This window comes from Mauremys reevesii, linkage group 27, assembly GCF_016161935.1.
Source record: "Mauremys reevesii isolate NIE-2019 linkage group 27, ASM1616193v1, whole genome shotgun sequence".
NCBI classification, from domain to species: domain Eukaryota; kingdom Metazoa; phylum Chordata; order Testudines; family Geoemydidae; genus Mauremys; species Mauremys reevesii.
Genome location: NC_052649.1, coordinates 1,759,389 through 1,777,240, shown reverse-complemented (window position 1 = coordinate 1,777,240; position 17,852 = coordinate 1,759,389). Strand labels below are relative to the sequence as shown.

Sequence of the window (17,852 nt, the reverse complement as noted above, 5' to 3'; positions counted from 1 at the left end):
CCGCTAAAGCAGTTTGGGTAAACCTATATTGTAACCATAGCAGCACCCAACATATTGTTTCAAATTTTGGCATCTGAGTCATGTAATTCTACTGCAGAATTAAGACTATCTTCTGCTAAACAGAATAGGCCAATTCACTGTTTGTGTAAGCGGGAGCAACTCCATGGACGTCAATAGAGAGAGTTTATGCCAGCCATACCTTTAATGTCCCAGGCACTAGTGACTATGTTAGCTCAGAGAGTAAACTCTCCATTCACAAACTAGCTATAGTATCTGCTAATTCACAATTGGGTTTTGGCACCAGTTCACCCTGCCCTGAAGATGAATATGCACTTTAAACTGATTAGACAAGGAAATCTGATCTGAAGTTAAAGTGTGTGCAGAGCTGCAAAGAGAGAAGTAATAACTATGTACTGGAAAGTGGAATCTTTTGGCCAGCAGTATCCACTGGCTTGCACATGAAGTGCCCTTGCGCCCTTACACCCAAGGGCATCAGAGGGTGGGACTGGGCCAATCAGCTCTCTGTTCCTTCATCAATATAGAATTCAGGCAATAAGACTTTGTAGCAGAAGGCAAGGAAGGCGGATCCTGGAACAAATGTAGACCACATATCTCAAAGAACCACAGTTACTTTAAGGTAAATAGCCTCCCACCCACCCAACTTTGAGTGCTTGTCTACATGAATTCCACTCTGGGTGACTCAAGGAGGAACCTGATACGAGGAGGCCTAAGTGAGACCCTGGTGGGTCTGCCATGAGAGCGTGTAATTCACTTACCTGGCAAGCTGAAGCAACTGCCACTAAGGAGGTTCTTTGCCACAGCGTGTGAGAATACAGTGAGTGGGTGAGCAGATATGGCCGCTAGGTGTACTCTTAAAGCTAAGAGAATTCTGATCTCTTTAAGGAGAGGAGATCATTCAAAAATCCTGGTAACATCAGACTCTAAAGGGAAATGATGCTCCACCCAAATAATGAATCTTTTCCACTTGGCCTTGTGAGTCCTGTGGAGTCATAGAATCATAGAATCTCAGGGTTGGAAGGGACCTCAGGAGGTCATCTAGTCCAACCCCCTGCTCAAAGCAGGACCAAACCCAACTAAATCATCCCAGCCAGGGCTTTGTCAAGCCTGACCTTAAAAACCTCTAAGGAAGGAGATCCCTTCTACTGTGAATCCAAATGTTCTGGACATCTTTAGAATAAGATTACTCCATGTTGGTTAGCTAGCCATCCTCCAGGATGTGAGGTACTGTGAAGCTGGGCTTAGAGGCAATGTTAATGGAGGCTATCCAGAGAGAGCTTCATCATATCTTGGTACTGTAACTGCCTGGGCCAAGCAGATGCCATTAGTATCATAGATGCAGCTTTTTGCCTGAACTCTCTCAACACCCTCAAAGTCAGAGGGATTGGTGAGCAAGCATACATCAGTCCAACAGACCATGGATTGTCGTATTATATGTTCCTGGGTGGGGGTGACAAGTGACTCAGGAGTAGGCCAACTATAAAAATATTTGAACCCTGACAAGAGAACTGGGTACCTCCTATCTACTTTCTATGGTGTTGGAGGTATGCTGTCAGAACTCGCACAGCTAAGGTGACAAACAGATCTTCATTAACTGGTTATGTTAATGTCTTCTGTAACAAAGTACATAAGAAGTCTAATAATGTTAGATTTTTTGTGTATGATCTCTATCATAATCTCTAATGTTTCAGCTAGCTGTTCTTCTAAGGAGATCCTGAAAGGTCTTATCATACAGTTGTGTTGGCACAGCTAGAACTATAGCTGTATCAGGTGAGTGAAGAAATGGCAGCTGGAGTTAGGTTGGCAGAGCGATGTTGCTCCTCAAAGGCCTGCAGTTGCAGTGCTGGAGCAGGAGGGACCAGAGGATGCTGACAGGATTGAACTCTTGTAGATGCTACAGGGAAATGTGATCTGACCCTGGAGCGGGTAGAGGAGATGGGCTTTCTAATGTGCTGAGGACTTCAAAGAGCCCAGTAAGGCTAAGAGTGAGGACTCTGGGCAAAACTGTAAGTAGCCTGGGGAGTCCCCAAGAAGAACGTCCCTCCCTATTATCCCTGTGCCTACATTAACGTCCATGTGCCCTAGATGCCTTGTCAGCGGTATGGTAGACTGGAGATTAATTAAGAGACTCCTCCCTATTCTGCTCTGAGGCTGATGGGGAGAAGAAATACTTGGTCTACGCCACCTCTAGAGAACAAGTAGGAGTCCCTGTAATTTCTTTAGGGACATCTCTTGCCAGTGCCATATATACACACAGTGCTGAGAGTTTAGTAGAGCTCAATACCAATGTAAGAATTCTAATGGCTAAAGAAAACAGAAAGAGACACAGGACATTTGGACACTGCCAAATCCCTTGGTACCATGAAGCTCAGTGCAGAGTGAGTTGGTACCCCTGACATTAAATTAGATACCCTCAGTGACAGGACGGTGCCTATGAGACTGGTACTGATAAAGCCAATAGCAATACCACTGTTGGTGCCAGGAGACCTGAAGGTGATACCATGGCAACAGTGTGGGCAACTGTGAGGGGCTGTTTAGTAGCAGGTACCAACATGCACACTGGAGTCTTTTGGGGTGCCAGAGGGACAAACACAGGCCTTGTGCTACCCCTTAACCTCATTCAGCACTGAGTATCTATGCCTTTTTCTTAGGCGATCCCTTGGATGGTGACCTATTCTAATGCTTTTTCAAAGAGTGGTGATGAGCCCTACCCCTCTCTGATGAAGGCCTGAGAGCAAGAACTGCTGCAGCATGAATTAAACTGGTAGGAGCCCATGAACTGGTAGTAGAGCCAGTGGTCACTGGGGCACTTTTGGAAGAAGACTGCTCAGATTTGAACAGATCTTGTTTACCTGGAAAAAAAAGTTTCACACAAGCTTCTTTAGCTTTCATTCATTTTGAAAATGAACAAACTGAGTATTTGCTCATGATGTGCTGCTCACTTAAGCAAAATGAACATTTTGAGTGGCCATCCTTAAAGGGGATAGCCATCTCACAAAGCGCAAGGCTTTCTGTTCTACCATGAAAACTGAGTACTGGGCAATAGGGAAGGGGGATGGGGGGAAGCTAAAAAGCATTACCTATAAAGAAATTTAACAGACACTTCACTATCAAAACTATACTAGAACTATTCTAAAAGTTAATATGCAAGTCTACAAGAGCAAAGGACACTGCTTGCAGTTCTGTCTCTGAGCCATGGGAAGTCAGAAGGAATTGAGAGGAGGGTTGGGCCTCCTTCATCCTTTTGTGTCTTCGGAAACAAGAGGTGCCAGGGCATTTAGGGGATAGATTCAGGCATGGGCCAAAGGACACTTCTAGTCAAAAGATTCCCGTCTCTGGTTCATGTACATCAGGAGTGGAATACATACAAATAAGCAACCAAAGAATTGCTAATTCCTTGACTGTTAATTTGGTTTCTCCAAGATCCTCTATGCTAGCCCAGATAGTATGCTTTTCCTACAAAAAGTTGCAGATGGGAATCACATGAAACTTTTGTGACAAAATTCTGCCTATATTGGGGGCTAGCTATGTTCAGACTTCCAGTGATTGAAAACAACACTGACAACAGGATGATGCAGGATACAAGGCAGCTGGGGGGGGGGGGGGAGAGAGAGAGCGCGTGCACACGTGAGAGAGAGAGAAGGAAAATGATAAAAACAAAAAGCTCTTCACTAAGAATGTACTCTGCTTTAAAATCAGATAATCCTGACAAAGGCAAGAATTAGGGGAAGGAGATAAAAAACAAAAAACAAACAAAAAACCAAACAACAAAACAGTAAAGTTGCTTCTCCTTCCATGGAACAAGAAATCAATGGGAATACAGTAAGCAGATTGGGCGGCCTCCTTCTGTAAGGGTAGTCTCACCAAAAACTTTGTTTTTTCCTGTCCCCCATCTGCTACTAAGAGGATTCATATTCACTGCCTTGGCTGGCATAGAGCAGCACTGAAGAAATGGAGCAGTGCCAGTGAACAAAAATGTTTAACCAAATGGAAGTGGGACAATGCATTATATGTGATACCATGAGAACATAAGGCAATACAGTACGTGCATTTTTTTAATCAAAAAAAGACTAATTACTATCCAGCAACAGTGATGGTGATATCTGTTGTCAGATCTCTCTTTGTAACAGATAGAGATACTCTTTCATGTGATAAGTGGCAGAAATAAACAAGTATCCAAGTTGTTATAACAGAGTGCCTACACTTGCAACATGTAAAGGCAGTCAACAATAAAATACACTTCTTCCCTTGGTGCTTTCATTAACAAAAAATACAGAAAACTTACCATGCATTATAATGTCTAGGATTGACTCGGATTGCATTTCTAAAACAGGCTAATGCTTTGTCTAGTTCTTCTGTTAACACAAATTCATGCCCCAGGAGAGTGTAGGCATACGCATAGTTTGGATCAACTTGAATGGCTCTCTGGAAGAACTTGATTGCAATGTCATGCTCCCGTTGCAAGCTGAAACAGTTTCCTGCAGCACACCACGCCTAGTAAACAGCAACATTGCAAAGTCACTATCAAATCCCCTTTTTACAACATAAGGGTGATAAATAATTGATTTAAACTGGTATTCTTCTACTGAGCTGTGTTTTTAGAGTATTGGCATGCCTCATCCCAGCAGTGAGACATGCCAGCCACTGCTAAAATGAAACACATAATGGTTTACCTAGAGCATGATGCATACACGTATATAACAGCTTTCATCTATGGATTTCAAAACACTTTTATAAGAATATTAGTTAAGTCTCATTCCTTGGAGGGAGAGAGGATTGGATGGATTTTATACATAGTGAAAACTGGGATACAGAGGTCAAGAGCCCAAGAAGACACGGCAAGTCAGCAGCAGTTAAATACTAGAGGGATTACACAATATGGAGCTTGTAAGCAGTCAGCTATTCAGCTCTAGCACTAGCAATAACAGCGGGCTGGAGGCAGCTACAGTCAAGATTCATCACCCCTTTACTCTCTCCAGCAGAGTAATGGGGAACCCACCCAGGGCCAGCAAATTCCAGTAGAAACCCCAACTCCATCCCATACAGCAGCCTACATCACAACTTGAGGGATCAGAGCTTAAGAGTCCCCAGTAGCAACATCACCACCTCGTATTATTGGAGGCTGTATTTCTCTTTGCTCTCCAGACTCCTCTAGCTGCAGTTAATGGACATTTTACTTGATATTTACTATTCTCCACGTGAAGAATTGCTTGCTGGCAACGAACAGGTTTTCTGTTCTTGTTTTCCTCCCTTCTTCTCCCCAGGCCTATGTGCACCTCTCCTGTCCTGCTATCCTCCATAACCTTCCACCTTTCTCCCCAGTCTTCTAACACACTAAAAGCACACGTTAAAAGGTTCTTACCTTTTCTGAACTCTAATAAATGTAAAGAACAAAAAATTATCAATTCAAATAAAAGAACATTAATAATACATAAAGTGTGCATGTTTATAGGTTACAGTTCTCATTAAAATGGACAGGACATTTTGCACATAACAGCCTTACACTACCATGTGTCCATATAGTCACAACTGCCACCTCTATTGACAGCCTATTGTTTGATTCAGCGACAAATTTAAGACTAATGTGTTACATGTTTAGATGATATCTAGCAAATTTTAGGTGGTCAGTTAATTAAATATTAATACAGGGAAAAGGGTCTTACAGAAAGACATTAAAGTAGTAGCAGAGCAGGCAACAAAACCCCTGCAATCCTGGATACCTCTTTTCTACCTAGTAGAGAGCACTCCCTCCCATGCGTCGGGGTGAATAAAGGACGGGGAAATCTTTCTAGATGAAAGGGGCTAAGCAAATGAAAGTTGTAACTGATGGGTTAATGGATTTCAGCCTGTTCCATGCAGGCTGACATGCCTTTTTTATAATGGTTACAGGCATCCTCAATCCACCAGGTAATCCAGTAGCCTTTATACGAGACAGTTCTATTACACAAATATACCCGAATTAGACTAGAGTTTACTGAGTTTGTTCTGAGTCATTAATTATCTTTAATCTTGATAAGGAAACAACTGTACGCAGCAACATACACCACTACAATATATTATACCTCTGGTGAATTTTTATCCATGTCTGTTAAATCTTTTGATAGGACTGAAAGTGCAACATCCTTCTGAAGATGCCATAGCGTTGTAGAGTAAATCTCCATGCCTTCAACTCTGTAGTTTTCAATCCTTCTTACTTCAGAGAATATCCTCTCCGCCTAAAAACAAAAGAATTTGAATGAAATCCTCAAGAAGAGCACTAAGGACAATATTAGGAAGTTTCAGAGATATATAAAGCAATGGGGATGCTTAGTCTATCACCACCTATAAACACAAAAACCAACATGGAGAGCTTCAAATCCTGTGTCATTTCTAGCTTCTTATCCAAATAAAAGGAGAAACATAGTATGTTTACTTGAGACAAGCAGTCTGACTCAGATTACAATATCTTCATGCACTAGGATGGAAAGAGTAAGATAAAGGAGTAACATTGGTAAAATGAGATATATAAATCCATGGTACGCCCACACCTTGAATACTATGTGCTGATGTGGTCGCCCCATCTCAAAAGAAGATATATTGGAATTGGAAAAGGTTCAGAAAAGGGCAACAAAAATGACTAGGGGGTATAGAACGGCTTCCGTATGAGGAGAGATTAATAAGACTGGGACTTTTCAGCTCGGAAAAGAGGTGACTAAGGGGGCATATGATAGAGGTCTATAAAATCATGAGTGGTATAGAGAAAGTAAATAAGGAAGTGTTATTTACTCCTTCTCATAATACAACAACAAGGGGCCACCAAATGAAATTAATAGGTAACAGGTTTAAAACAAACACACAAACATTTTTTTCATGCAACGCACTGTCAACCTCTGGAACTCCTTGCCAGAGGGTGTTGTGAAGGCCAATATTATAATGGGGTTCAAAAGGAAGCTAGATAGATTCATGGAGGATAGGTGCATCAATGGCTATTAGCCAGGATGGGAAGGAATCCTTTGCACATAACAGCCAGAAGCTGGGAACGGGTGACAGGGGATGGATCACTCGATATCCTGTCTGTTCATTCCCTTTGGGGCACCTGCCATTGGCCACTGTCAGAGAACAGGATACTGGGCTTGATGGACCTTTGGTTTGACCCAGTGTGGCCGTTCTTATGAGATCAATACATTATGAATTTCTATTATCGAAGATTTATATTGCATAGGTGGATGGTCTTAACCACATTACCTAGCCATCCAAATACAGTACACTTTAGGACTGCATTGATACTAGATACTGGAGCATCTAAATGGCTGAAGGCCTTTCCAGACTTAACCCACTTTGCTGTTGCAGGTGTTTGTTTACTAAGTAAATGAAAGAGCACAGCCTGAGAAAGGTTCCCTACAATGCATAAGGGTGTGTCTGTGCCAGTAGTAGTGAGGTTGGTTCACTAGGAAGTAAAGTACCATATGGGGCTACTTTTTTCTATAAAGTGTTCAAAGGAAATACAGCCTTTGTCTACTCAAAAATTCATTCTTGATTTTATGTTACTATGCCAACTCAAGTTCCTTTCACAGATTCCAGATAATAGTACTCAAATCAGCAACAAGGGCAAAAGATAGGTAAGAAAAAGCTTTAAGAAACTGCTGGGGTCCATAGCATGGTCTTTCATGAAATATTAACAGTGTCTGTACATTCCAAGTGTGTGGACATGATCAGGATGCAAGCAAGGTCCAGGAGCAACTGTTTTTCTTTAAAACGACATAATACATAGTGCAGCGTTTACAAAACAAAAACTTAACTTCAGAAATCTGCTACATTCACCTCTTATAGATCCATTAACAGGTAAGGATTAGGATATTGGAAATGAAGAGGGATATTGGGCTTTTGAAAAAAAGAACTCAATTAACTGAAGTGCTAAGTTACATGCCTATTACATGTAAATGTCTATCACATGAGGAAATAAACAGGATTTATTTTAACTGTTTAAAAATTACAACTGCAATTTCAGAGACTGGAGACCATCCACAACAGAATTCTAACAGATTTTCCGTTTCCACCATTTGGAAAAACAACCTTTGAAGAAGTCAGTTACCGTCATAACTTAAAGAATCTTATGATAATATGTGCACCTTTCCTTGTGAAGGACTCCTTTGGGCTTCACAAACTATAGATGCAGCACAGCTGAAATAGTGTTACCTCCGGATGGAGGGCAACAGTCAACCAGTGCCAGGGACACAACTGTGGTGAGGAGGGGAGATTTTGGCCAAAGACACTGGAGCAAACCCGTGCGCTGACTAAAAGTGTCATAGGATCTTTAAAAGCAACAAAGAATCCTGTGGCACCTTATAGACTAACAGACGTTTTGCAGCGTGAGCTTTCGTGGGTGAATACCCACTTCTTCGGATGCAAGTGGTCATTCACCCGCGAAAGCTCATGCTGCAAAACGTCCGTTAGTCTATAAGGTGCCACAGGATTCTTTGTTGCTTTTACAGATCCAGACTAACACGGCTACCCCTCTGATACTTGATAGGATCTTTAATGTTTTTGCTGACTAGAAAGAATGCTGGTTTTTAACATCTCATAAGAAAGACCCACAACACAATAAATAGCATAGAACTCAATTTTGCCACCTCAAAGTGGAAGGGCTTCACTGATCCAGATTAATCTGAAACTGCTTGAGGCAGGATAGGTATTTCAAACCTGATGCTTACACAGCTATGCTATCCCAACTGTAGACTCGCCTCAGGTTTCACAGGAAGCCAGCAAATTCTGTGCAAAGCTATGCAAAACAAAAATTTAAAATAAAAGCATGCATCTGCTCTATGCCTACCTGCATATATTCTGCAAGCTCAAAGTAAGCTCTCCCAATTTGGCACAGCACCCAGCCAGTGTTGTAGTGGTGAGAAGGTAAATGGCTTAATATGTTTATCGCTTCTTTACAGTTGTACGAACACAAGGCTAAATAACCTTTCCCCATGTCACGAAGAAGGCTCATCAATCCTTCTAGGAGAAAAATACAATAAATAAAAGAGAGAGACAAGAGCTAAAGAATTACTTGCCTGGAGCTGCTGTTCTCTGAAACTACACATTATGGCAGACACTCTTCTGAGGTCCCTGTTCTTATGAGAACCATGCAGGGACTCCAAGAACAGAATTATGTTCTCCTGCTGGTTTTGCACACCAACTCCTGCATTGAAAACTAGGTAACACATCTGCCACCTCCTTTCAAGCCAAAAGGTAGAATAAACCTATCTACAAATTGGTTTCATAGTTAAGGGTGAGCTGAGTTTTATACTTAAAGTGGTTGAACCTGTGCTTTGTGTATGAAGAATAGAGCGTATCCTCCCTAAAATTACAGCACTTACTCTGAGCACAAAATGAATTTTCTGAGAATATACAAGGAAATCAGTTAACTAGTTTTAAGTTAAGAATTAAAAATGGGTCCTTTAAGAAATTTGGCATCCTATATCTGATAATTTTTTTGTACTAAATGATTTTTATAACATGGACTTGAGTGTCTAAGTCTCCCATATCGTTAAAACTTATTGAGTCTCATGCACTGAAAACATTTTGAAGAATATTTTTAAGTGATTAATAGCCATATTTTGCCCTTTTTTTTTTGGTAACTGTTCTCCATTTGCCATTGAAAAAGGAGAAATTTAAAGTTTTGTTACAGAGAATTCCATGAAAAACTGCTTTTTTTCAAAATGGCTGCCACCTCCTGGCCTCAATGTAACTGAAGCAGAGCTCCCTTTAGGAAAGCCAGTGACCCTCTGTGAAGCCAGGCTGCTGGGCCCGCCCTCTTCCAGGAAGTCATAAACAAGAACAGCAGAAGTGACCATTTAAATTGTTTGTTTTTTTAAAAGCCACTTGTTGCACCAGATCGATTTGGCTGGGTGGGCAGGGGAATGTAGAGGTGAGAAACTGATGGAAACTAGCCAAAACACCTTGGCTGCTTTGTGTTGGTTCTGAATGGCATAAAGTAGCCACAATGTACTTGTAGATCTGCCTCATAATGGTTAAAATTAGAGAGAGAGAGAGAGAGAGAGAGATTTAAAAGGTTGATACCACAGTAACTTTGTATTTCTGGACTATTGCTTGCAATTAAACGTATCCGCTTGTTATCAATAGTACAATTTAATACTTTTAATTTAAATGAAATTTGACGGTTACATATTTATGAAATGGCAGTTTTAGTTACTCAGAGACTAAAAGGCACTGAAAGGAAGAGAATGAACATATTTTACGGTGACCAGTCGTTTCCATCAAACCTTAAAATACAACTGGAAAACATTTGGCTCTAGTACATTCTGAGAGCTTTCAGACAAACCTGCTGCTGCTTTCTGTAGTGTGAAAGCCTGGATCTGTGGTGCGACAGTGGAGATTTTCCCTTCTGAGATGATGGACGAGTCCAGTTTGGTGATCTCCAAACTATCATTTATGTTTGTCTGGGTTATTCCTCCCTTATTTGTTTTACTTTTTGTCTTTCTGTTTGGAATTTTAGGTGGGAACTTCATTTTCAACTTTTTACTGTTCTCCTATAAGGAGAAAAAAAAAAGTCTCAAACCAGGGTTTATCTACAGGCAAATGGATTGCAAATCAAAGAATAAAGACATGCTTGTTTGCTGTTTTACTAAAATAATGGTGTCTAACAGATGTACACACACACAAAATAACTAAGTTAACAGTGATACAAAGTCTTAAACATAGTCATGAAATGTATACATTAATTTCAGCCATAATGTTGCACTAAGGTTATTGATTTGGTTTTACACTGCATCTTTATAAAGTAGCTTGAACGAAAGCAGTAAACTGACTTAAGTGTATTGAGGATATTGCACCTCTCATCCAGAGATCTAATTTCATTTTCATCGATCATGAAAGTAGGCCATCCCTATTTTTTCAAAGGCTGTGGATGGAAGGCCAGGGGAAGGGAAGAAGGGATATTCAAGTATTCTCTCTTATTCTGGAACTTACTATTGAAAGCAAAGGTTCAGCAAAAATAAGGATGCAAGAAATACAAAGAAAAAGAAAAAGTAAATATTAGCTTTATTTTCTTCTGGGTTTCACTGCAAGGTCCCCTCACCCTGCTTCGTCTTCCCAGTTTATTGGCTCAGAGATTATCTGAAGAGGGAAAGGTAATCCCCAAGGATATATACTGACAGGTCACAAGACAAGTTTTTGATACTTCCTTTGATTCACTTGATGTTTTAGTACTTCACTTTTCCTATACATTTCAATCCCTAACTAAAGCTCTCAGCATCATTGAATATTACAGTGATTTTTATAAGACCAACTACTAGTAGGACATCTATCTAAACCTCTACCTCTTTCTCTGCAGATAAGCAGCTACCAGATTGTTCTCACACAACAGCACTTTTTCCAAAGGTGCTGGGAGTAGTGTGAAACCAACTAGGAACACTTGTTTCTGGTTAGTTTCTTGCTGCTGCAGAAGCATTACCACACACCGCAGAAGCTGTTGAGGTACATTATTACTTTGGTGGATTCTCTCACTTTGAGGAGGAATACACAGCATCATAACTGAATTTTTGCAATTCCAGACTGAAATATGTAGATGACTTATAAAGTTTGTCAGTCACTAATTTGAGCCCAGCAACACTTCAGGATGAGTGTTCACTTGATACAAACACTTAGGTGTTAAGACTTTTGAAAACATCACACAGACATGCACGCTAACTGAAAAATTCAAATCATGTCATGTACTATAAAGTTCATGTTGTGCAGCCAAATGTATTTCACAAGGTCTGCACATTACAAGGCCAATTCTTCAGCTGCTCCACACATTACTCCAGGATTTCTCAAACAGGGGTCGCCGCTTGTGTAGGGAAAGCCCCTGGCGGGCTGAGCCGGTGTGCTTACCTGCCCCATCCGCAGGTCCAGCCGATCGCAGCTCCCACTGGCCGCGGATCGCTGCTCTGGGCCAATGGGAGCTGCTGGAAGCAGTGGCCGGTAAGTCCCTTGGCCTGTGCGGCTTCCAGCGGCTCCCACTGGCCCGTGAGCAGCGATCCGCAGCCAGTGGGAGCCGCGATCGGCTGGACCTGCGGACAGGTAAACACACCGGCCCAGCCCGCCAGGGGCTTTCTTTACACAAGCGGTGACCCCTGTTTGAGAAACCCTGCATTACTCAATGGGAGCTTTGTATTGAGTGGCTGAATAATCAGGTTATTAGTTAGCATAAATAGAAAGATAAGAAAATGGATACATTATTTAGGGTATACATCCTACGTTACCTTTGTTGTAGAGCTATCACTAGTAAATAGGCGAGAACTTCTCCGAGGCAGTGCATTAGGTGGAGCAGCAATGGTTGGGCTCAATACCTGAGGTGTTGTACTAAAAATAAACAGCTTATTAGAAGTAAAATTCTTAAAGTTATTATTATTTTTTTTACTAATTTGTATTAAATTAGCAGATGTATTGTACACTGGTGTGAAGGTGCCTCCATCTCCCTGGGGCAGATTTACGTACTGCTATATAACCCAAATTTTGATGTTAATCACTCCCTCCCCCCTGTTTGCGATCACTGCAGCAGTTTATGTGGTATTTCCTTAACCAGTAAGTTTCTATGCTAAATAAAATCAAGCTATCCTCTCCTACATATAGGAAGTAAGTCCTACCGGTGCAACGAGAGTTGAAAGTTTTGGCTCTAAGAAAGGGGAAATCCAAACTGGCAGCCAAGAATAACCAGGTGGATAAAAGTCTTGCCTGTCATTAGCTGGCTGTCTCTTACCATACGTCAGTCTGGGGACTTTTCTGCCACATAAGAAAACAAGGCCTTCATACCAAAATTAACTTCATGCTCCTGTGAGTCAAGACTGAATAGCCATTTGAGGCACATTCTGCTTAATGCAAATGCAAGTTAAGCATGTGCACACAAGGAAGAGAATACACATTACACATTTGGCAGTTTTCTGAACTGTTAAAGTGATGCATTTTAAACAAGTTGTTTATCAACATTTATTACTGAAATAAATATTGAGAAATCTACAACTAAGTTAGAAAGTTGAAATCATTCTCTCAAATGTCGTAAGGCATATAGTTTGGCCTCTGTGTAAGTGAGGTACTCTTGCCATGAGAACTCTGAGGTACAGTGCAAAATGTAATTAAAAATCCCTCTTGTAGAGAGAACTGCCAAGTCAGGATCTTCATACCGAATTGCAATTAGGCCATTCCACCAAGAACTAGTTGAATGGATTGCAGAAATCTACTAGTTTAGCAAAAAATACTGGTTACTATCGTAAGATTTTGTTTAAATAAGACCCACTTCACATTCTCTCTTTCTTCATCCAAATCAGGAATGACACTTCATACCATAGGTCAGATTCACTTTGTGCTTATTTGATAAGGACACAAGGAGCAAAACCAGGTGTAAAAGATGCTACTGAGGTATGTAATTTTTTAATACCTTGTCTGTGGGCCAGAACTCTGTGTTTGTGCAACAAGGACTGGAGTGACTTCCCGGCTATTTCCACTCTGTGAGAAGACAGACTTTGTTCCCGCTTGGCTTATCCTGGTGACAGACTGCATAACACAAAATTTCTACAGGTTTGTTATTATGTCACTAAACGCACTGACTACATCATGTCAGAAAATAACTAATTTATACCTATATAATATTTACAGTGAGTCGAGGGGAAAGATCAGCAGAATTCTTTTATTAAACATTCTATATTAGAGAATCAGCCAGCAAAGAAACTTCTCTCTCCACCTTTCTGGAGAGAGACAACTGAGCTCAGCAAGGCTCAGTGGTTTGAGCACTGGCCTGCTAAACCCAGGGTTGTGAGTTCAATCCTTGAGGGGGCCATTTAGGGATCTGGGGTAAAAATCTGTCTGGGGATTGGGCCTGCTTTGAGTAGGGGGTTGGATTAGAGGACATCCTGAAGTCCCTTCCAACCTTGATATTCTAAGGCAGCAAACCCCTTATATACAGGGGTGATATCACCAAAAAGGTGTGCAGTTTCCATCTGCTGGCAAGAAGAAGCCCCACGAATCAGGCCAGGACATGCAAAGTGAAAATATGTATTTTATTTATTTAGATAGTCTCCTTCACTGGATTAAGACGGACTACTTGAAGTGCTGTCAAACGCACAAAGTAAACAAACTGGGAAAGAGAAATCTCATTTTTCAGTAATTAGGTTATATTAGTAGCACTCAAAGGCCCCAACCAGCATTGGAACCTCATTATGTTAGGCACTGCACAAACAGCTTCCAATAACCTTAAGTGCTTGTTTATCACTATGTTTAGTACAGAATTAGTATTTCAATTCACATAGCATACCCTTTGCCAATAAGATTCTGCACATTTACTGCATATGCATTTGAGGCAGCTATGATGTTCACCTCAGTTACCAGAAATTGGTACCTCCAATATGATAAACTTGTCTCATTAACTTAGCATAACTGTGGATTCGGAGTGGCCTTTGTTCATACTTTTTCTAGCTCCAACAGACTGAGCATTTACTCTAAGTTACAATGGGAAACAAAGGCATATTTATAATATATGGAGTTCTACCTATCTCATAGAACTGGAAGGGACCCCGAAAGGTCATCGAGTCCAGCCCCCTGCCTTCACTAGCAGGACCAAGTACTGATTTTGCCCCAGATCCTTAAGTGGCCCCCTCAAGGATTGAACTCACAACCCTGGGTTTAGCAGGCCAATGCTCAAACCACTGAGCTATCCCTCCATCACTATTACTACCCAAAATAAGCCTTTCAGATCCACTGAAGTCATTATAATCAGAAAAAAAAATCCCCCCCAATATCACACATTTCCAAGTTGCTTGCTGCCTAAAACTGGGATGAGACAGCATTGGCTACATTAGTTTCTGATGATTTTATTAATAAAGCATCTGTCCTGCCCTTCCACTTTAACTAGTTCAATACTGGATGACACATTGCGCACCCAGCAAGAGTCCTTGTCCTTTCAGGCAGGATGTACTTGGATCCATCCTAATGTTTCATTTATTTATTTACATGTTCCTTAGGAAACACCTACTACAAGGCATGCACAGTCACAACTACTGAGTTCACAAATAGTTAAAGGTAATTTGAGGAGCAGAAATGAATCCGGTAAGCAATTATTTAGATTTTATAGAACATGCACCAGAATGCTAAGCCGTTTGTTAGAACTATGCTTATCGATGTTTGTTTAGATAGTAACATTAAATGCAACTCAAAAGCAGTGTGTCCACATGGATTAATGAAGTACACCAACGGACTGGTGAAATATTATATAGCAAAAGCAAGGGGAAAACTAATCAACAAATAGGGCTTTATCTCCTTAATATTTTAACCTACCACGTGGCTCGAGATGTATACAAGTTGTTTCACTAGAAAGATATAGTGAACCCAGATCATTTACTACAAGGAAAAGAAAATCTTAACTCCTGTATTTAAAAATTACAGCACTAACACCTTTACTTAAAACCACACCCTAAGAGCCAATAAACATTGAAAAAAGTATTTAAAGAGCTGTTACATTCATAGACCTCTAAATACAGCAGCAACAACAAAGAAGAAAAAGGCATTTGGGAGAATGCAGATACACAGACATGCCCAATACAAGGATGGTTGCCTTTCAATTCTGTTGTGGAAAACTGGTTAGAAGCCTAGAAATTGGTTTTAAGATACACAAGGATGGAATCAGTGAGACATGCAGGTTTCCAGAGAATTGTGGTAGCACACAGCAGAAGGTCCTGCTCCAACAGAGCTGAGATGGGAATGTAAAACTAAGGGCAGAATGAGCAAGTGAGTTAATTGGGGGAAGAGCATAATGCAAAACAGAGCAAAACCGATGGAGGATACCAAGGAAGAATGTGATTTAGCAGCGATGAAATGCCAGCGGAGGTTTTTCAGGTAAAAGGTAATGCAGCCGTGCTTGTACATATTGGTGAAAGTGTGACTCCAGTGTTCTGAACAAAGTGGAGAGACATCAAGAGGCCACAGAGGAAGACTTGGTAGCTACACCATTCAAAAGTGACAAATCCATAAATAAGTGATTCAGCAGAGTGAGTGCTGAGTTAGTGGGAGATGATCTAGCTGGTAGACGGACTTGTAGGTCAAGTTTCCAGGTCAAGGACTCTCACATTTTGACTGACTAATGGAAATAAAACACAGCAAGCTAAGCACCAACACTGAATTTGCCCAGAGCTCTGCAAATCTGCAGATATCCCCTTTACATCCGCAGAACATATTTGTGGATCGGAAGCAGATACAAATTCTATATTCTCAAGAAAGAAAAGGTGCCCGTAGCAAGTGGGTTAAGTCATTAGATTTTCTCTAATGCAAGGTTCTTAAACTTTCTACATCGTAGACCATATCTTAGAGAATCATTTCGGACACCTTGCCTCCCATTCATGATACCTATAACATCTCTATGGCCACTAAAGCAAATGCTTACAGGGAAAATGTTTAAAATAGAAACAATAGTTAGCACCATGCTATCAGGCAGCTCTCTGTGGACCATCACCAAGTATTCTGGGCTGGGCTGATTCATGAACCAAGGTGAGAACTGCCACTCTCATGCTTCCTTATGTGTGGTAATTTCAATTCACATACTTCCCGTTATACTTTTTTTTTAAAAAGTCTATTTGAAAACAACCCCTAAAAATTAATACAATAAAAGACGATATACAAGTGAACACATGGTGGACTTGATTGAGCCTTTAGGCTCAGCCCTGCACATAAGACAATGCAAAGCTACAATCACCTCAGAGTCAGAACTGTTCCCATGCTCCTCTCTTGCTGTAGGTGATTGCAAGGTTCATTTTATGGCACATATTACTGCTCCCTTGTCCCTGGCTAGCACAAGTGAGAGAGAACAGAACTATAGTTCTGTCCCGTTTGCAGGCTCTGGTTCTCAAAAGGGATGGGACTGTCTAGGTAGTATGAGGCACCCTACACCCAAGCTGTGTGGCTGTGTAAAGCTAAAGCAAGATGCTTGTCCTTACCACACAGCCCCGTAGTACAAGGAACACTGACATTTTTTAAAGGCTCAAAGTAAAAAATTTAAGATTTGTTTCATCCACGTGGGACAAGCTTTTAGGATCTCAGCCCTCATTTGCACCAATAAATAATAGCTTTAACCTTGATATGAAATAGCCACTCAAGCTATAGTTAACACAAACTGCCCTCTGCAACTTGTCGACGTTTTACAATTTGGTTAATATATAAGGCCATGTTTAATTCGCTTTAAAAAAAAAATATAGTGGTGTTCCTGTTTTGTTTAATTAACAATCACAATTATATCTTATTTAGTAAAATTCTTTTTTGTAGCATTAACAATATTTTTGTATTATCACAAAAAAGGCCTCAACATTCACCAGTAATTTGTCCAAACCCATTGTAGAGTGTTCTAATGATGGTTCGCCTCCATTAGAAAGACAGGAACCCCGAACAAAAGGATCATCAATAGATCTGGGCAGGAAATGGTTTTCTGATTCTGCAAAAATTCTCATATCAAAAATTTTGCATCCTGATTTAGGATGGGAAATTCAAAATCTCAAAAATTTTCATGAGCTAAAAATCTGAAAAAAATTAGTTAGGGTCAAAGTGCTTCATTTTGATGTTTATCATTATTTATCTGGTATTATAATTAGCTTAATTTTTTTGAAGGTGGCGGGGGGGTGTCATTTTGAATTGGAAGATCGGAATTTGTTTTTAAAGTTTTGAAACCTTTTCTATATAAACCCAAAGAACGCCTTCAGCTTGAATATTGCACAAAATTCTGCTTGCCCAATCTCAAAAAAAAGATAAAAGATTAGAATTAGAAAAGGTACAGAGGAGGGCAAGAAAAATGATTAGGAGTATGGAATGGCTTCCATATGAGGAGAGATCAA

At 40.6% G+C, this 17,852-nt stretch overlaps 1 protein-coding gene across 6 annotated transcripts in view; it reads right to left on the bottom strand.

Moving 5' to 3' along the window:
• CDC27 (cell division cycle 27) overlaps positions 1–17,852 on the bottom strand; it is a 52,578-nt gene that overhangs the window by 11,238 nt on the left and 23,488 nt on the right. For 2 of the 6 annotated variants that reach the window (XM_039516708.1, XM_039516706.1), the window contains exons 9-14: positions 13,421–13,536; positions 12,249–12,348; positions 10,328–10,535; positions 8,828–9,000; positions 6,081–6,233; positions 4,304–4,512 (exon numbers count right to left, since the gene is read on the bottom strand). In XM_039516708.1, coding sequence (XP_039372642.1) covers positions 4,304–4,512; positions 6,081–6,233; positions 8,828–9,000; positions 10,328–10,535; positions 12,249–12,348; positions 13,421–13,536 — 959 coding nt within the window. Of the gene's footprint in view, positions 1–4,303; positions 4,513–6,080; positions 6,234–8,827; positions 9,001–10,327; positions 10,536–12,248; positions 12,349–13,420; positions 13,555–17,852 lie in introns of all 6 variants that reach the window. The other 4 variants (XM_039516709.1, XM_039516707.1, XM_039516704.1 and 1 more) reach the window with 3 other exon arrangements.